The sequence below is a fragment of the Odontesthes bonariensis genome, chromosome 11, assembly GCF_027942865.1.
Source record: "Odontesthes bonariensis isolate fOdoBon6 chromosome 11, fOdoBon6.hap1, whole genome shotgun sequence".
In the NCBI taxonomy this organism is placed as follows: domain Eukaryota; kingdom Metazoa; phylum Chordata; class Actinopteri; order Atheriniformes; family Atherinopsidae; genus Odontesthes; species Odontesthes bonariensis.
The window spans coordinates 22,417,556-22,435,114 of NC_134516.1; the positions used below are offsets into that span (position 1 = coordinate 22,417,556).

The 17,559-nt window shown below is 43.7% G+C and overlaps 1 protein-coding gene and 1 long non-coding RNA gene across 3 annotated transcripts; one reads left to right on the top strand and one right to left on the bottom strand.

Annotated features, from left to right (window-relative positions):
- Positions 1–361: 361 nt before the first annotated feature.
- On the bottom strand, positions 362–14,384 carry jam2a (junctional adhesion molecule 2a). Of its 2 annotated transcripts, none has more exons than XM_075477913.1 (10): positions 13,968–14,384; positions 8,633–8,698; positions 8,380–8,490; positions 7,364–7,513; positions 7,094–7,281; positions 6,796–6,898; positions 6,312–6,419; positions 6,186–6,198; positions 1,431–1,464; positions 362–1,268 (listed from the first exon to the last, which is right to left on the bottom strand). In XM_075477913.1, the coding sequence occupies exons 1-10, from the start codon at positions 14,014–14,016 to the stop codon at positions 1,230–1,232; spliced, it is 861 nt and encodes a 286-aa protein (XP_075334028.1). In that variant the 5' UTR covers positions 14,017–14,384; the 3' UTR covers positions 362–1,229. The 2 variants fall into 2 exon arrangements, with proteins under 2 accessions (XP_075334028.1, XP_075334027.1); XM_075477912.1 differs by having other exon boundaries at positions 6,186–6,201.
- On the top strand, positions 718–6,489 carry LOC142391816 (uncharacterized). The gene is made up of 4 exons (XR_012770610.1): positions 718–1,482; positions 3,266–3,382; positions 4,272–4,409; positions 5,332–6,489. It is a non-coding gene; the product is annotated as an uncharacterized LOC142391816 (long non-coding RNA).
- Positions 14,385–17,559: the final 3,175 nt, after the last annotated feature.

The window sequence follows — 17,559 nt, forward strand, 5'->3', positions numbered from 1 at the left end:
AATAGCAAGCTCCGTGTGAAGTTAGCCGACTGTCACAGAGCACGGAGTGCTGCAGCAGCACGCTTTGACGTCATCCCAGTAGATGTGTGCGTAGAAAGCCCCCCGATAGCCCCTAATAACACAAACAACACGGCAGCTCTGAACTAACAGAGCAATAGTTACACGTTCATCATTCATTCGTCTTAAAGTATTGGTGAAATAAAGACAGATAATGCCTTATTTAGAGGCTATACTGTCTATGCCCTGTTCTCTCCCGTTATATGGACATAGGGATATAACTGGTGACCATGTTCAGTGTGATAAAATCAGCAGTCTAATAATCTTCTCTGTCGGACCCTCGTAAGAATCGCCAGTACAAGACTTGAATAGAAAAACATTTTATTACCGATACACCATTCAAATAAAACTCTGAACAAATCATCCACGCAGTCAAAAACAGTGGCACGAGAATATAAAGACAGAAAAGAAGTAAGGCAAGTTTGTTTGTTTTTTTTTGTTTTTTTTTTTACAAAAAAAAGTGATCGTAGATATTTATGACAGACAAATTAAAAAGGCACAAGGTATACAGTATATATATAATATATCTATATATATGTATTTAGTTATAAAAAGACCATGCAGGCACATCAGGATGGAATGGGGTTGGTCTCAGTAGAATCAGCTCGAGTGGTTTCTTGTTTTTTTTTTACTAAGATCAAGAGAGCTTTTTAGTGGCATCAGGGCCTCGGACTCAAAGACAAAATACCGGCTTGAGGTAAGCTGCATTAAAGTTTGAGTATTCTGAAAACAACTGAAATGCTTTCACTATGGCTTTACAGAGAATTTTCTCATTATGATTAAAGCAAAATTACAAAAAAAAAAACAGTCACTTAACTAAAAACATCTCTCTTTGGTAGAAAATAAATCAAGTTGTGAAACAATTGGCCTGCAGAAGGAAGAAAAACGATGGGTGATGAATTATCTGCTAACATTTTTCAACGATCAAGTTAAAGGTCTCACCACCAGGGGGCAGCAGAGTAGCGTGAAACTACTGAATCCCCCACAAACAGCAGGAGGCGTCGATGGGGGGGAAAAGGCGAACCACACACAGCAAAGCAAGAGTAACGAGCCTTGGACCTTTGCTTGACAGAATTCAACCAAAAGTAGCGGTGGAGGAAGAAGAAGAAAGGAAAAATCCAGTGTTGGCACCTCATCACAGGGGTGATGTCAGTCATAGAAAGGCCAGCTTCTCAGAGCATGAACGACTGTGTGTGTTTGAAATCCTGCGGCTGAGAGGAACAGAGAAAGAAGAATTAATGTTTCAATACTGAACACTTCTCTTTCTGCCTTTTTTCTTTTCTTTTCAGGATTATGGCTCCTTGAGGTGACCAAGCACAAAGCCTCAGACATTGGCGAAGAGCAGACAGAAAATGAGCGAGAGAAGCACTCACTTCTTGGGGAGGTGGGATGTAGTTGACATTGGACCTGAAAGACAAAGACACGGTAAGCGCATATCAGACAGACGGCTGCATCCTAAGTCATATCTCGCAGACTCGCACATCACCGTCACGGCACAGGGCGAACAGGCAAGTCTGACTCCGAGCTTTAATTATGAGGCAGGATTGCATTAAGCAGAAGAGGGTAAAGTGGAAGGAATCCACAGTTGATGTACCCTTTTCAGAAAAGTATAGTATGATTGTTTAGCTTGTCTGTCACTGTAGAGAAGCCAAATGAAATTTAAATGTAAAAGCTAATGACTTAATATTGGAACTGAACCCAGTCAGGAAATCAACCACAGTAGTTATCATGTTAGTTTTTGTTTGAACATGTAGCTAATTTTTTTACACCCTCACAGAGCCACACCGTTTCCTGTTTCCAATCTTTATGCTTCGCTGACCTCGTCTCCTGCATCCAGCTTTGAAGATCCCATCTACCTCCCAGAAAGAGCACATTTGAACCCAAATTTTCTATGTTGCCGACTCGTTTTGGGTTGAATAGTTGCTAAAAGACGCTCTGCGATATTGTGATATACTTGGACGACACCAGTATAGAATAAAATAGATCTTTATTGTTTAAAAAAAAGAAATTAAATAAATAAGCAGCTCCAAGACCGCCATAAATGTACATGAATGGAATACGATAACGCAGTGAGGATGTATATACAAAAGTCATAGGCAACATTGAGATGAAATAGTGCAAATGAAGTGAGAGAGACATTAGAAAGGCAAAGTGAGTGGTTACGACCAGTTAGAGATGGGTTTTCATGGGTTATTTCTCTTTTAGTCCTCAGGGAGAGGATGAGTTCTGCATTTGACCGCGTGCGGGAAGAAGCCGTTTAGCAGTCTGTTCGTTTTTGTTCCGATCGATCTGCATCTCTTCCCAGGGAGTAAAGGGGGGGGTCACATGATGTCCAGGCTGAGTGGGGTCCTTTAAAATGCAGCTAGGCTTTCTTTTACAGTCAGCAAGTGTAAACGTCTCTGAGGTTGGGAGGTTGGGGAGGGGGTAATGTGCCGATTACCTGTTTTGCCGCCTTCACCAGCCGCTGCAGTCCTACCTGTTCTCTCCTGTGCAGCAGTCAGGAGGCGATGGGGGAGGTCGGCATGGTTTCACTTCCTGAGAAAGTAAAGCCTTCCTCACCTGACGGGAGATGTGAACATAAAAAAAACTTGAAGCTCTCTTACCTCTCTACTTCCTCCCCATGTATGACGAGGGCAGAGAGCTCGGTGCACAGTGTTCTCTTGAAATTTACAGTCCGTTTCTTGGTCTTTGTGATGTTTAAGTCCAGGTTATTATGAAAGGACCATTCTGTCAGATGAACGTCCTCCCTGTTGGCATCATCGGGGAGTTGGACGATGATGATGGTAGGTTGCACAGGAGGCTGTGGTGTGCTGCTGTTCAGGATGAGAGACGATGATCCAGATGTTCTGGGGTTCAGCTGGTCTCCAGATTGAAACGCAGAGTTCTGTATTCTGACGGCTTTTACTTGAGGAACAGTTTAGATGAGTTTGTTCCAGATGCACTTTCAGCGCAATAGTTTATATTTGACAAGACAGCTGGTGTGTGTATCCCCCAAGTCCGTGTCTTCAAAGCAGTCATGCAGGGCTCAGGTGGCATACTCCACACTTTGACTGTCTTCGTGGAGGACCTCTGTCTACAGCTCAGTGATATATTTGCTGGGATCAGGGACAGAAACAGATGATCTGAGAGTTCCACAAAGAGTTTACTTTTAAGGCACGTGAAATGTTGCAGTACACCATCTAAAAGTGTGTTTTCTGTTGCCGGGCAGTTTTCAGATGTGGGGAGAACAGACTTCAACTCGGGATGAATATGTAACGACATAAAACTGTCACCACACAGGAGATGCAAGGGCAATTCTCAACAGGCTGTTTATACCAAATATAAGGTAAGAAAAGTTTTCACTGGTTGGATTCCCAAAGACTAGCGGGGAGTGTGCTTCGGCTTTGTTTTCCGCACCGGAAACTAGTTCCCAAACCGACATGAGCAAACCAAGCCTTGCGTGTTGTTTACACAGTCATTTGCACTCGATGTGAAAGTACACCACTCACACAGTAATTAGAAGGTAAATCAAGTAAATTAATTCACGTTGGGCGAAATATTTCGAGTGGCGACGCTAGCATGTATGTATTACTCGCAACCAAGCAGTGGTCAGTGCTGTGAGATTCGGACAATGCCTGGGTCGCCAGGAAAACGCTCCCACACACTTATTTATGTCTCGGGAATGCGGGGATACACTTAATTTGGCCTGGGGGTGGCGTATCCCTTTAAGAAAGCTCCACCCAATGTTTGAATTTAACACTTCATTCAACACAGAGTTCAAGCAAATGTCAATTTGACTAAATATGATACATTTAATTTAATTCAAATTAATCAGATTTGAGACATTGTGTCTCTTATAGCATATAAACTAAATGCTAGCATATTGATCTTAAGCTCCTGAAAACTTCTGTTTGATATTTCACACGTTTTTCATGTATTAGCTGCTCTTTTCTCCATCTGAAAGGCAGATGTAGACCTCTGCATGAAGAGTAGAAACAGAAATAGAACAAAAATGTCTGCACCAGCACTTTTACAGCTCAGTAATTAACGCTTCATCTTGTTAGTTTAATCCCAACAAAAACCCGGCGTGAGTAGAATTTATGGCCTCGCAGGAGGTTGTGTCGGGCCTAGTTCTTGGCTAGGTTCAGTGATTTCCTGGAGTTCACACTGGTAATAAGATTTAAACTATTGTGGGTGTTAATTTGTCCTCATGCGTCACACTCACGTGTCTTCAGTTCTGTGCAGGGTTTGGCTGCTGATGTGGGCTACACCGTGACACTGGGAGATCCAAAAGGACCTGCAGGGGTCAGGCCGGTGGCTTTAAAAAGGACGGAGTCATCTCTTAAGTCAGACTGCACACCATGCTGGAGCAGGTGGGTTAATGCTATTAGATCATTCATAGAGGAGCTGGAAAATGGGCACAATTACCTGTATTGCTAGTTTGGACTGTTTTATTGTGGCCGCTCTCATGCACGTTTTTTTTTTTTTTTTTTTTTTTCAAAACTAAAACTTTAGGCTAGTTTTACAAGACAAAAAGTGCATTCAGAGCAGTACCGAGCGCCATTTAATCTGTGTGTATATATATATATATATATATATATAAAAAAAAAAAAACTTAAAGTAAACATGAGTGGCTATAGATTAAGTATTTTTAATATAATTGTTAACATCAGCTCTCCTGTCTGATCCGACTTGGATCACTTTAATACAACAAATTTGGCGTCACAGTTTAAATGTCCCCTCGATAAGACGGGGCGGGTTGTCACGACCACTTGCGTGAAAGGGGTCGATATCCGAATGCAGAAATAGAGCTAATGTTACAACAACTTAACTGTTTTCAAGTACGCCCATTTAAAATTACTTTAACAAAAACCAACAGTGCATCTCTATGAATTTACCAGCATTATTGTCTGAAAGACATGCAACCAATCAGAACGCAGGTGAGCCACTACATGCAGCAATCCAACACCCTGTTATTCCAAATTCTTTGAGCAAGACATTTAACACCTACAAATGGTGAACTCCCTTGGACACTGCTGGGTTATGAATTAGTATCTACTCTCCTGTGGGACATTCAAGTCCCTTAAATCTCTCCTATGAAACAACCTTTTATATATAATAAAAGTTGACATGAAATGTATTTCTGCCTGCCTTTTCTTCCAGTAACATTTTATGAACAAACAGCTAAATGTGTGTAATGGGATTTAAAGGAAATTTCTGTTCTTTTAAATAGAAAACAGATCCTCTGCCAGACATTAACAGGATTGTTGTTTTTTTTCTGTTTCTCTCTCACAGGCAGATCTGCCTTCCTACTCTGTAAATTTGTGCCTGCTATCGGTGCATCAGAAATCACGTCACATTGTCTTGGAGTCTTTGTGAAGAAGCCGGTTCTATAAATAGGACGTTGACACTGACAGCTCCAGTTTAGCTCAGGAAGATAAGCATCAGACTTTAACCCAGACAAAGAGCTTTCGCATCAGCTTCAAAGGAGAGCTCAATGTTGCCTCTCCATCAAACTTGGAGCAGTAACAAGCCAGTAATCAAATAACACAAAGTCACATGAGGACGTGCTTTTATGTCTCTGTGGTTTTAGTCAGACATCAAAATCTGCTCATGTAGTGCAGGGACCGTGATGGTGTGTACATGCACTGCATGAGTAGCCTTCTGTTTTACCACCGCCTCATCCTTCAATATCTGAATAATCCATATCAAATTACTCGTCCAATCTGTTTAATTGCCTTCAATCGTTTATGCTGCCAGTGTTGTTCTCCTTGCTGATTAACAGCCAGTAATTATTCCATTATTATGTTGCTGTGATTGTTTCTCCTTCTATTTTCTGCCTTTTTGGCTCATTTGTCCAGCTACGTTTTTTAAAATAATTTCAACTAACGTATATCGGATTAATGGCAACTACTTTCCTCATGGTTTTACATCTGTTGGTGCCAATCACTAAATGAACTGAAGCGCAGGCGCTGCTGGGGCTTAAAACACACACACAGCCACAGCTGTCACTTTACACAGTCCTGACTCAGCACACAGATGCAGACATGCGGCCCTAAGAGCAACAACAATCCACCCCCCCTTCCCCTCAGTGTATGAGATATTAGTGTTTGTTCACATCAATGTTAATGCAATCACAAAGCTCTTACCTTCCTCTGTGTCCTGCTGATGGATGAGTCGCAGCCACAGTGGAGAAAACAGAGTTATGTCAGTCTTTTTGGGAGAGAATAAAAACAGTATCTGATGCACTGATCACAGAAGTGAGCTAAACTTACGGGTGAAGAAGCCGTTGCGGTGCAAGGCGAGTCCCCCGCAGCCCAAGACCACGATGATCAGGAAGACAACGAGCACTGTCGTCACCACGGCCGTCACGTTGACATCCTCTGCAAGCGAGACAGCAGAGCAGACGAGATAACGAAGAAGAAGTTTCTTAAACACTAATAAATACAGTCTGCTGGCCATACTTCAAATAAAATGGGTCTACTGTCTTTTTTTTGTGCTCTATTATTAGTTGGTTCCTTGCTTAACGTCAAAGACATCGGGTCATTTATTATTATTAGCAAGCTCATCATTTAATTATAACATTGTAAATATATCCAAATATGGATTCAATGTCCCCTCAAGGTGCAAGTGAGTCTAAACAGGTGTTTCACATATTCAAGGCAGGGTGAAAGAAATCTGGTGAGCGTTTCCTCTCCACTGCCTCCTTGATTTAGTCCAGAGCTGAAAGGTGTGGGAGGAAGAGGCAGGAAAACACACCTATTGTCATGTGCTTTCCCTCGCACATCTTTGGCGACCCGACTCCATTGGAAGCCAGGCAGCTGTAGCGGCCGGTGTCCTCCTTGGCTACGGCCTTAAACTCCTGCAGAGGAGACAGAGAGGGAAGAAAAGAGCATGTTTTAATCCAAGAGTCCTTGAGCAGAACTCAGAAGCGCTACTTTATCTCGATTCCAATTTATCAGACAGCGACACTGCAAGAATACAACAATGTAAAACATTTCTCAACAGACACTCGAGCGGTTCCTGTTTTTTTCTTTATCTGTAAGCACGGTCTCACCAGTATTCCCGTGTGCGAGTTGATTAGATAGGTGGCGTTGGCGTGACGGGGAAGGCTGATTGGACGGTTGTCCTTGAACCAGGAGTATGTAGCGGGTGGGATGCTCTGCTGGTCCTGACAGCGCAGCTGCACCACAGAGCCCGTTACTGCTGCGCTTGGGATTTCGCAGGATGGGGTGTGTGGGGGCACTGAACGACAGGGTAAGCAAACATGAGCAAAACTCAAGAAAACAAATCCATCACAAGCGTTTGTTTTTCCAATCAATGGTACCTAAGACTTTGAGCGTGACGTTGGTCTCCCCGAGGCTGACGGTGTCTAAAGAAGCGCTGATCTCACAGCGGTACTCCCCAGCGTCCTCCTGGGTCACCTTACGCAGCGTTACCGTGGCGCCCTCAATGGTCGCTCGACCCACAAAGGGACCTGAAAGAAATATCGCAACGTCATGAAGAGGTCTTCCCTGTGTGCATATGAATCCATGAAGTACATTACTTTGCCTAAAACCGAATGAACGTTAACGTCACTCTCTCACATCAGCTAATGTTTATGAACCCATCGCCAGAATGCCGTTATAGAAATGTTCTGTTTGAAAGTGAGTCCAAAACGCAACTGTCTGTATTAAATTTGAAGCGTTATGTTTGGAGTTTTCCCATCTGGGGAACACGGTAGTGGTAGTATCATAGTGTGGACCTGCTTTGCTTAATCTGGATCTTCAGCCTTGTTTGAAAAAATACATTTTGAATTGTATCGACAAATTTGAAAAGGAAATGTGATCAAATCTGTCTTTAACTTAATGTGAATTAGTCTTATGGCTAACTCGGGTACATTTACATTTCAACTTCTTTAAATGTTGATTAATGTCTATTGTTCTTCTGGCCAATTCCAAGTCCTGACTTCAGTCCGACAGAAAATCTCGAGGAAGGACCTGAAACTGACCAACATTCTTTGTCAAATTATTTGCAGCCGTGAAGCCACCTTTCAAAGGAAGAAGCATTTCAAGTCCTTAACATATCTGAGAAAATCTTTGCTGACCTGGTAAAAGCTTTTGTATGATTCATCATTTATTCACCATTAAATTCACACCATCAGCCATGAAGATGAGAGACTGAGGACAAGAGACAGGTTAAGCTTTTATGCCTCAACACCACCAACACAGGCTGTGCTAAAACACCTCACAGTTTCTCCATCATTTCTCTCGCCCCAAGTTGTTTTCCTCCTCCTTCCAGAAGCCTCTTCAAGCTGATTAAAACAATGCTCTGTTTATAGAGAGCGCCGGGTTATTTTCTCACCTCTGAAGTCTCCGTTGAAGTACACAAAGGAAACATCTTTCCCCTTTTTCTTCCACTCGATGCGTGGGTTCTGGTCCCTCTCCGTGCGGAACGTGCACGACAGCACGGCGTCTAAAAGGGGGAATGTGACCGATGAGCTGTTAATTCCACAGCAGCAAAGAATCAGGTGGTTTTTAAGTGCTTGGCCCGTCTATGGCCTTATGGTGTACGCCATCAGAGAGAATCAGCTAAGCGTTTGCTTATTCAGCCTCACCTGAGGACTCCTCCACCTCCACCTTAGGTCTGTTGGTTGACACGGTTACAGGAACAGAGGGGGAACCTGGTGGGGGTGGAGAAAGAGGGAGAAAAAAAAAAAAGAAGAAGGGTGAGGCCAACTCAGAATGCAATAAAAGTTGTCATCTATAAGGGGGCAAGGTGAATTGGATGAAGTGCTTCACGTGTCTGCCAACACGCAAGAGGAGAATGCTTAATGGCCGTCTTTGGACTCTGAGGACTGAGGTAAAGCCAGCATCTTTCTCCAGAAGGCCTGAAGTAAAGGCGGGATTACTCCCTCTCAACTTAATCCCGCAGGGGTTAAGGAGCAGCCTGCCGTATGTTTATTTAACCATTAAAGTAACCAATCGTTTCCCAAGTAGCTGGTCCGGATTAACCTGAAATTTGGAGGACATTCCCACTGCCATCTGTGTGTCACTGATACCAAACATCCAAACAGGAGGTGGAAGCAGTGGCTCATTTTCCTGTGTGCCCATTGGTTCATAGGGGTGGATTAGACTCTGGCCATCCTGCTATTAAAGGAAGGCTAAACAACTGAAGGCTACCTCAGAGAGGAAGAGTGTGGCGGCACGCACACAGGAAGGGTCTCGGGAGAAAAGCGACAACTTAAAAAGTCTGAAAATTTAAGAAAAAGGGGGGAAATTCAGACTGAAAGCAATGCATTTTTTAAATCGCATGATAAATGTTGAATGGCGCCTCTGGGACTCTTCTCCGAGCATTACGCTCTACCAAAAGCGTGTAATTTGGCTTAATGTGGATGTCAGTGAGAACACACACACACACTCATCTACCATTGTTCCTGCAAATGATACAACACAAATCAGGATTTATAAAACAAGTACTCCATTACTCAGTAGTCCAGTTTCCTGTTTGTCTGTAACTTCCTGTGTTGGGTCCATTGTTGCTCTATTACCACAAGTCACAGAGGGCGTCCCCTCGAAAGGGGGGGGTGCTAAGAATGCAGGGAAAGCTGAGACAAAGAGCAGGAAGAGTTGAATTAAACAGCATGACAGTTTAGATAGCCATACAAACAAAAGGTAACATACACACACACACACACACACACACACACACACACACAGAACTCGGCTGCTATTTTTACCGCAGCTTTTACACAAACAGCGGCCTATACAAAAATGATGTAATCTGCCAAATGCGTGAAGGCAAAGAGCAAGTTTGTTGAAAGCCTTTCCTGAAGTTGGAACAGTTAACACCGGCTCCAGTCTCCTCCCTTCGCTCTGCCATGTGTTGACTTGCAGCAGTTTAACAGGATTATCGTAAACTTTGGCTCACTCTCCTCGACACTCTTGAAGAAGCACCGTGTCACCAGGTGGAGGGAGGGAGGGAGGGGGGGGGGGGGGGGGGGGGCTGGGGGGCTGGGGCGCTACAATCAGATTAAAAAAGGGACAGGAATGAACCATCAAGGCGGGGACGTGCGTCCCTAAGAATAGAATCCAAATGGAGTGAAGGAGAGTGCGGCGGAGAGGGGACAGAGTGGAGGCTGGTGGAGTGGGGGACCAGAGACCTGCAGGAGCATGAATAAAAGAGAGAGTGGGACTGAAAGAGAGGGAGATCCTCTCCGACAGTAGGACTGCGAACGGGAGAAGCTCTTGTCACACAGGAAGTGCAGCGGGCTGACAACATGCCTGTATAGAAGCACACGCGCATCATAAATGAGCAGGGAGGCTGTGCGTGTGAGGTCCCGCTGCTTCACTACTATGAACACTGTCAGCTTAAATGACCTCAATTAACTACAAAGGCGTCAAGGCGGACGATGAACACATGGCCTGTTCAGATCATTTCACAACCGCATGGGGGTTGGTTCGAATAGTAGGTTCACTACCGTCTTTGCAGTGATGGAAAGCAACTTATTAAATACATCAAAGAGCTATAATTACACACAGATTCAATGTAACCGTATTCTACAGGAATATTTTAATGTCATTCCATTCCACCACATTTCTGAGAGAAATACTGCGCCTGCTACCCTGCGACATTTAGCTACTTGCTCCCTTTGAGGTGAAGATTTAACAACAATTTTCAGATGTAAAATCCAACGCCTTCGTAAACTAGTCGTTTCCAACGTTTCTGGCTTCCAACGTCTCACAGAAGCACATTTAAGGTCTCGTTTCAGGCTTAGAGGACACTTTTCCTGCAGGACTTTTACTTCCACTGGTACCGTCTCTGTTCACATGGATGAATTTAAATGATACATCAAAAACCATTAGTGTCACATGCTTGAATCGACCAAACAAAGTATGTTTCAATGAAGTGCTAAGGCAAGATGCCAGAGTAAAACACCGCCATAAATGTTTCCAGAAATCGGAGCCAAAACAAATCAGCGTCTTTTCCTCTTCATCACATATTGGGACACTTTGTGTGGAGTTTTTTTTTTTTTTTTTTGAAAAAGCTGAATTTGATCATTTCTGAATCCCAACCAAGCCTTTATTGGAGTGCATGTTTTTAACTCACAAGGACCAAAATGATGGTTAAAAAATAATAATAAACAAAACCACAAATAGAGGAAATGGCCTGGCTCTGGGTATACATGCAGAGTGGTTTCATCCTGTTTTGAGAAGCTCGATTTTCTTTGATTTCAGTTGGACTAACATGTTCACATGCATATTCAAAGTCTAGTATGGGTGAAAGTTTTTTCCCCAAGTGTCACGTAAATGTGACAAAGAGTGAATCTAAACAGAAAATGGGTGTTGATGACAACAGGAATTCAAATCTCAAGAACCTATCATGCAGGCCCAACTACACAGGAAGCTAATCAGTACGGGAAACTGTTGATGGGGGTTTAATTTATGAAGAAAAAAAACGTGGTGGATAATTACCAGAAAGGACATGATCTTGCCCAAAATAAACCACAAATGCCAGATTTGGAACAACATTGTAGCTCCAGATTCTGTTGCCACCAATAAAGCCAAAAGTCCAGCAAACAGGCCCACGGGGGCCTAACCCAAGCAGAGAAGGAAAAACATCAAAACAAAGTGTGGCAAACACTGTGAGGAATGGGTCTCAGACTGGACGCTTCAGCATGAGAAGACGACCAACAACCCTCCTGCTCCAACACATACGCCGTCATCCTGGGAAACATCCGAGTTCCATGTCTGGATGGATGAGCATCAACATCATCGTGTAGCAAGACAAAAGCTGCAAAAAATTTAGTAGCTGTTCAATATTTGAGCCTTTACTGTAATAGCAGAGCAGATCAAGATAGCCGTGGCCCATTCTGTTATTAGCTGAGCATTTGGGACCATCAGGCTAGTTTATCTCAGCGGTTTGCAACAGGAAATCAAGTACAATAGATGTGCTAAAAATGAGTCATTTCAGCCAATGTTACCATTTGTTGCCACGTGGATTGGGCTTGATCAGCACACTCTGTTAGGAGGAACAATCACAAGTCAGATCTGGTTGCACTGTAAACGTCTGCTTTATTTTGCGGAAGCATTAGACTGAACAGGCTGAAGATAAACTCCAATTAGAAGCATCTGGGCCAGAGTTGAGAAGATGCTGGCCCCTGGAAACGAGTGAGGAGGAAAAGAATATGGAGATAGACTTAATGAGCAGAGTGGTTTGCCAAGTTACAAAGATAATTCCAGCAAGTACAAATCAAAAATTTCAAAAAGTCGCTCACATGTGCCTTTTAAGTTATTCATGCGCACCACAGCAGCAGGTCTCTGGTGGTTCTTCGGTATAGCGTCAGATATATAGCCACTGTGGTAATTAAAACGCTTCTGCTACAGTAGGGGCCTGTTGTGGCTGTGAAGCAAAGGCACATCTAACAATAGCATCCGCGCACACAACAAACACAAACAAGGAGTTAGTGTGCGGCATCAACCAAACCCCGCAACGGCTTTAACTCAGAGGGACAGCAACCGTCTTGCCTGAGCAAAAAATAGAAGGAAGGCACGCTCGCGTCTTGGCATGCAGCTTCACTCTCATTACGTGGTCCGTACAGAGTGTTACAGAGAAACCGGGCTGGCTGTTGGCAGGGCTGGGCTGAGGTCAAAAGCATGGTGCAGTAATAATTAAGGCACTTATTCGAATTAACCGGGAACGAATGAAAGAGGGAGGGAGATGGACCCATAGGAAATATCCTGTCTGGCTGTGTGATATAGATAAGGTGGATGGCACACGTTTCAAGGCTGCGGGGCTACAGAGAAAAACAGGATGCTGACTGTGTGTGTGCGTGCGTGCGTGCGCGTGTGTGTATGCGTGTTCTCCTGAACAAAGCCTGTCTGTATGTCTGCAACACAGTGAGCAACAGCTGTCTCAGTCAGATACAGTGTGTGTGCGCGCGCGCGCGTGTGTGTGTGTGTGTGAGGTTAATATGAGGGGATGTTGGGTTTCTTGCCACATGGACCCACCCAAAATATTTCCTCTCAGATTTTCTTAAACAGTCCAATCGACAGGCAGCAGCAGCGCTGCTCTGTTCAACTGTTGACATCCGTCAGTGAGCCTGCCGATGACTTATTCCCGTCAGATCCACCAAAGCCCGACTGAAAATACACACACACACACCTTCGTGAACTCGTGACTCCGTGGCCTGACAGGTGGCGAAATGTGGACAACACGGAGTAAAATGTGCGTCACTCACTCCAACTGTCTAATCGCATCCATGTCACGCCGCTGCCACTCCACTTCACTGAACTCTTAACAGCGCTTCCCCTGCTTTCTCTTTTCATGACTGTCACACAGGTTTCCATGCAGGATAATCGGGCGTGGGGGGGGGGGGGGGGGGGACTCGTCTCGTGTTGTTCCCAAACCTCCAGACATCCTGCTGCACGGAAAACCAGTTTAAAGTTTCTGGTGGAAATCCAACCACTGACCTCATGCACAGATCTGCCCCCTCTTTTGCTAAGGGGTGCCCACCCGTCACCACCTTTGCCTGGAACCCTGCCAATACAACTTTAGGGGGGCAACTTAAAGGGAACCCAGGCTGGCTGCTCCGTCACAGCAGCCCGCTCTCACAGAGGGGCTTTAACTAAAGTGGAATCTGCTTTACAGGATCATGAACCCAACAGCCATTAGTATTTTTTTTTAAGGAACTTTTTCCTTCCGATTATAGTCTTAAACATACCAACTTTTGTAAACAACATTAAAAAACACCTCCCTAAATGTATCACTCGCTGTCTGAGAGTTCATCCCAATTCATCCACTGACGGTTCGATAAATAAGTTGTAACAGGATCAGTTAAAAAAACTCATCATTTTCTATACCGAGCCTTGTCCCGCGGAGAAAAGTAGAGGAACGCAAGTACCCAGGCAGAGAGAGTTACCCAGAATAAATAGTTTCCATATTCCACTTACATTGCATCAGTAAAACAACAATCGGAAGATACAGGGACGTCCCCTCCATTATCGTCCACAACTCTGGCTGAGTCTTCTTCCCTGGACGGAGCGCGGAGGCAGATCCCGAGCCTCGGCGTTCTTCTCACACTTGTTCACAACTCTCCGATAATTCATCCAGCATCTAGGGAATAAACTGTCCAGAAGTGTGTGCGCGTGGGGGAGGTGGGGAGGAGAGGAGGAGACCGGACTGCCCCGGCGCGGATGTGTTTGCAGCCGGCGAGCGGAATGAGCGGGGCGCAACTCCGTTCAATCAGCTCGGTCCTGGCGGAGACGTCGGGCAGGGAATGGCGTGCATCGGTCACTGTCACAGACGCGAATGAATGTCCTCTGTTCTTGTCGTGCGGTTTCGGCGCTGGTTGAGATTGAGGTGGAGATGGAGGGAGGAAGGGAGGGCGGAGTGAGCTGCGAGCCGAGCGGCGGAGCGCCGAGAGCGCAGCGCCGTGTCCAAGACGCGCACTGCACTGCCAAGTGGAGTCAGCTGGGCATGGCAGCGAGGTGTGGCACCCATCACACAACAAATCTCAAGTCTGAGAGACATCCCGCGCGGTCACTTCTAAGTCAAATTGCGCATTTCACAAACTTAACATTAACATTCCGATGGTCTTATTTAATTAAAAAAATTATCCACAAATAAGCAGTGAAATATGTGACCAGTCCAAAATCTAAATACTTCGAAAACTTGCCGGACAGGCTTTAATGTAGTTAAAATAATCATCAAAACGACCTGCTGACGCTCTGACCTGTTGAGGTGGACTCCAGGGGTATCAGCTCAAGCCACCGTCCAGAAAGCTGACGGCTTGCCTTTACTACAAGCTCTTGTCCATGCAGTTACATTCATTTGTTTATTTATTGTCCTAAAAATCTTGCTGCCCAAAAAGTCAGAGATAATGCTGTACATTCAACATGCTCAGCTGGCAGCATGAGGAAAGCCTTTTTCATATCTAAAGGGGAAGATTATCTCACACTGTCTGATGGAAACATACAGAGATGTGTCGTCATTTCTGAAGATGCTCAGTGGAAGCTTGCTGTTCTGGTGATTATTAAAAGTGTAGCAGAAGTGAGAAACTTTTTTTTTTTTTTTTTAAACTTCTCCACTAAACTAAAATAGATTTGACAATGAAAATAAGCCTTCAGTGATAAAGCTGAAGGATCTGATGAAAAATTCTCTGACTAATATACAGTTGCTTGGAGTATAGCTGAGCTAGAATTGCACAGGCTCTGGGTTTGAGTCCTCTTAGATTAATTCTTTGCATTTTGGAAGGCCTGAATTCTCAAGTTCAAAACGAAAACTAGAAAGTGATTGATGGACAACACAGAGGCGCAAAAGAAAAGCTCAGGCGGATAGAGCACTGCCTGCGGTTGCATAAAGCATGGGTTTAGTCCTCTCATATGCTGAATAGACTTTTTCAGTTTCAGTTCTTTTCTAAATTGAATCACTACTTTAAGTGATAGAGACCAACAAAGAAGTGAAGGTTTGTGTCAGAATGTTGAACAGATGGGTAAATAGCTCAGACCTATAACAGTAGCTCAGAGCTGTGACCAGTGAGAGATCAAAACTTGGAGTTGTCAAGGCACCAGATGTGGGTCCTGTAAGGTGAGTGATGTGAACTTTAGAGTCGCTGAGGTAGAAACTTATGATTGAATGAATTTTCAAGTCCAACACCTAAAATTAAGACTGAAAAGCACTCTGAGAAACTTCTACAAGCGCAAAGAGGACTGGATGGCTTGGTGGTAGACTTGTTACTTTAAAGTAAACTTGTTACTTTAAAGGAGACATGTCTTTGTTTTCAAGTCTGAGGACCTGATTATTCACCCTCTTCACTTTGTTGGCATTCTTAGAGAGAGAGAGGGGTCTCATACTGCAAAAAACAAAAAAAAACAATAAAACAGCTGTTGGGGAATCTACTCAATCAAAAACAAAAAATAAGTCAAATTACATGTAACAGTGTCACCCAATGGTCAATAAATTATAAGTATGTATGTCAATTGAGTGTTACACTTGCTTTGTTATTAATAAGTGATAAATGGTCTTTTTCTGAAATTTTGATGTTTTCGGTTCATTGGTTTGTTTACATGATAAAAACTTGGTTTTGGTTTGATTTTTTCCCCCTGAAGTGTTTCTTTTTTCTGTATTGTTGTGGATTTCTAAACTCTGGTGCTGTTATTTTGCTTGTTGCACCACAGCAGTGATTAGTCAACCTAAGGCGCTTTGGGGTGACTCGATGTAAATGTGTCACTGACCATTTATAACAGTTAATGAGTGCAAAGTCTCAGAGCAGGGTTAAAGCTTTCAACTTTTAAATTAAAGAAAAGTTTAGAACGTTCCAGTTGGCCACTGTACGATACAAACTCTGATGATACAAAATATTTTAAACTTTAGTTTACTGGATGAGATAAAAAAAAAAGAAGGGCTGAATACTCAAGGCCAAACACAGGGCATGTGTCCAGCGTCTGAGATAAAATGCTGAGAAAAGAAAGGTATTAAGGATACACATTGATAATTTATCACCATTTCACCCATAAAGGGATATGAACTAGAGAGAAACTGATTTGTGAGAATGTTTTTCTCGATGTTACGATGCTTTTCCTTTTCCAACTTGTTTATCTGGCCTCTTTTCACGTTCTTGGCGTCTCTCTGACGGATACATTTCGACAGTCAAAGCTTCTCTTATCATGTGTTGCCCGTTCATAGCAACATCATCCAAAAGCAATCCTCCAGACAAGTATGTTAAACTATACTACTTTTAAATACTGTCAAAATGAGGGTAAATGTACCGTCAACCTGCTGCTGCGCACGCTTAAATAGAAAAGGGAGAACAGAGAGACATTATAAATTCATTTCCATGCAAGTGCATTATTCCGGAGTGTTTTTAGTAGCCATTTAAATTTAATCATGTTTTAGCCATTCCTAAATGTCTCCCGTGCATTACATCAGCGAGGCATTCAGGGCACGGATTCAAGCATCTCAACTGGTGCAGATGCTGTGGCTGGCTTAAGGTCTCCAGCATTTGTCTTTGGGTGTGCCTCACACGTTGTCAGCGTGCCGGGGGGGTGGGGGTGGTAGGACTGGGATGCTTGAGTGGGCGCAGCAGCTGCACAGTGGTTCTGTTTTCTGTCCCGAGGCTTTGCTTCGTCTTCAGTCATCTCCTCACGGAGGAGTAGGAATATAAAAAAAAAAAAAGAAGTTCAGAACATGCAGATCTGTGCGTTACCTGAACTGTTTTTTTGTTGTTTTTTTATATCCGACAGTCTCTTATTGTAACTCAATACGCAGAAAAAGGATCAAAATGGGGGACGGTAGAGGGTGAGACGTATGGGGGAGCTGCTCGGTTCTTTTTGTCAGCGGCAGTCATTAAACATTAACAGCTGCTTGTAACCACCTGCACCGTTACTCATATGTCGGGATACATTACCATAACACAAACTTTCCATGGAGGAAACTTTAAGGAAATACTGTATGTTGTAACTGGGAGCTTACGAAGAGTAAAAGGAGTGTTTTACATCGAGATAAACCAGACAATCTAAGCCTGTGGCTCCAGTTGCTTTGATG

Excerpts from the sequence above, each read along its gene's own strand:
- jam2a (XM_075477912.1), bottom strand. The coding sequence starts at position 14,016 with ATGGAGGGGACGTCCCTGTATCTTCCGATTGTTGTTTTACTGATGCAA. Across the intron at positions 7,514-8,379 it reads CTTCAACGGAGACTTCAGAG|GTCCCTTTGTGGGTCGAGCG; the intron begins GTGAGAAAATAA and ends TATTTCTTTCAG. Across the intron at positions 6,899-7,093 it reads ACTCGCACACGGGAATACTG|GAGTTTAAGGCCGTAGCCAA; the intron begins GTGAGACCGTGC and ends TCTCCTCTGCAG.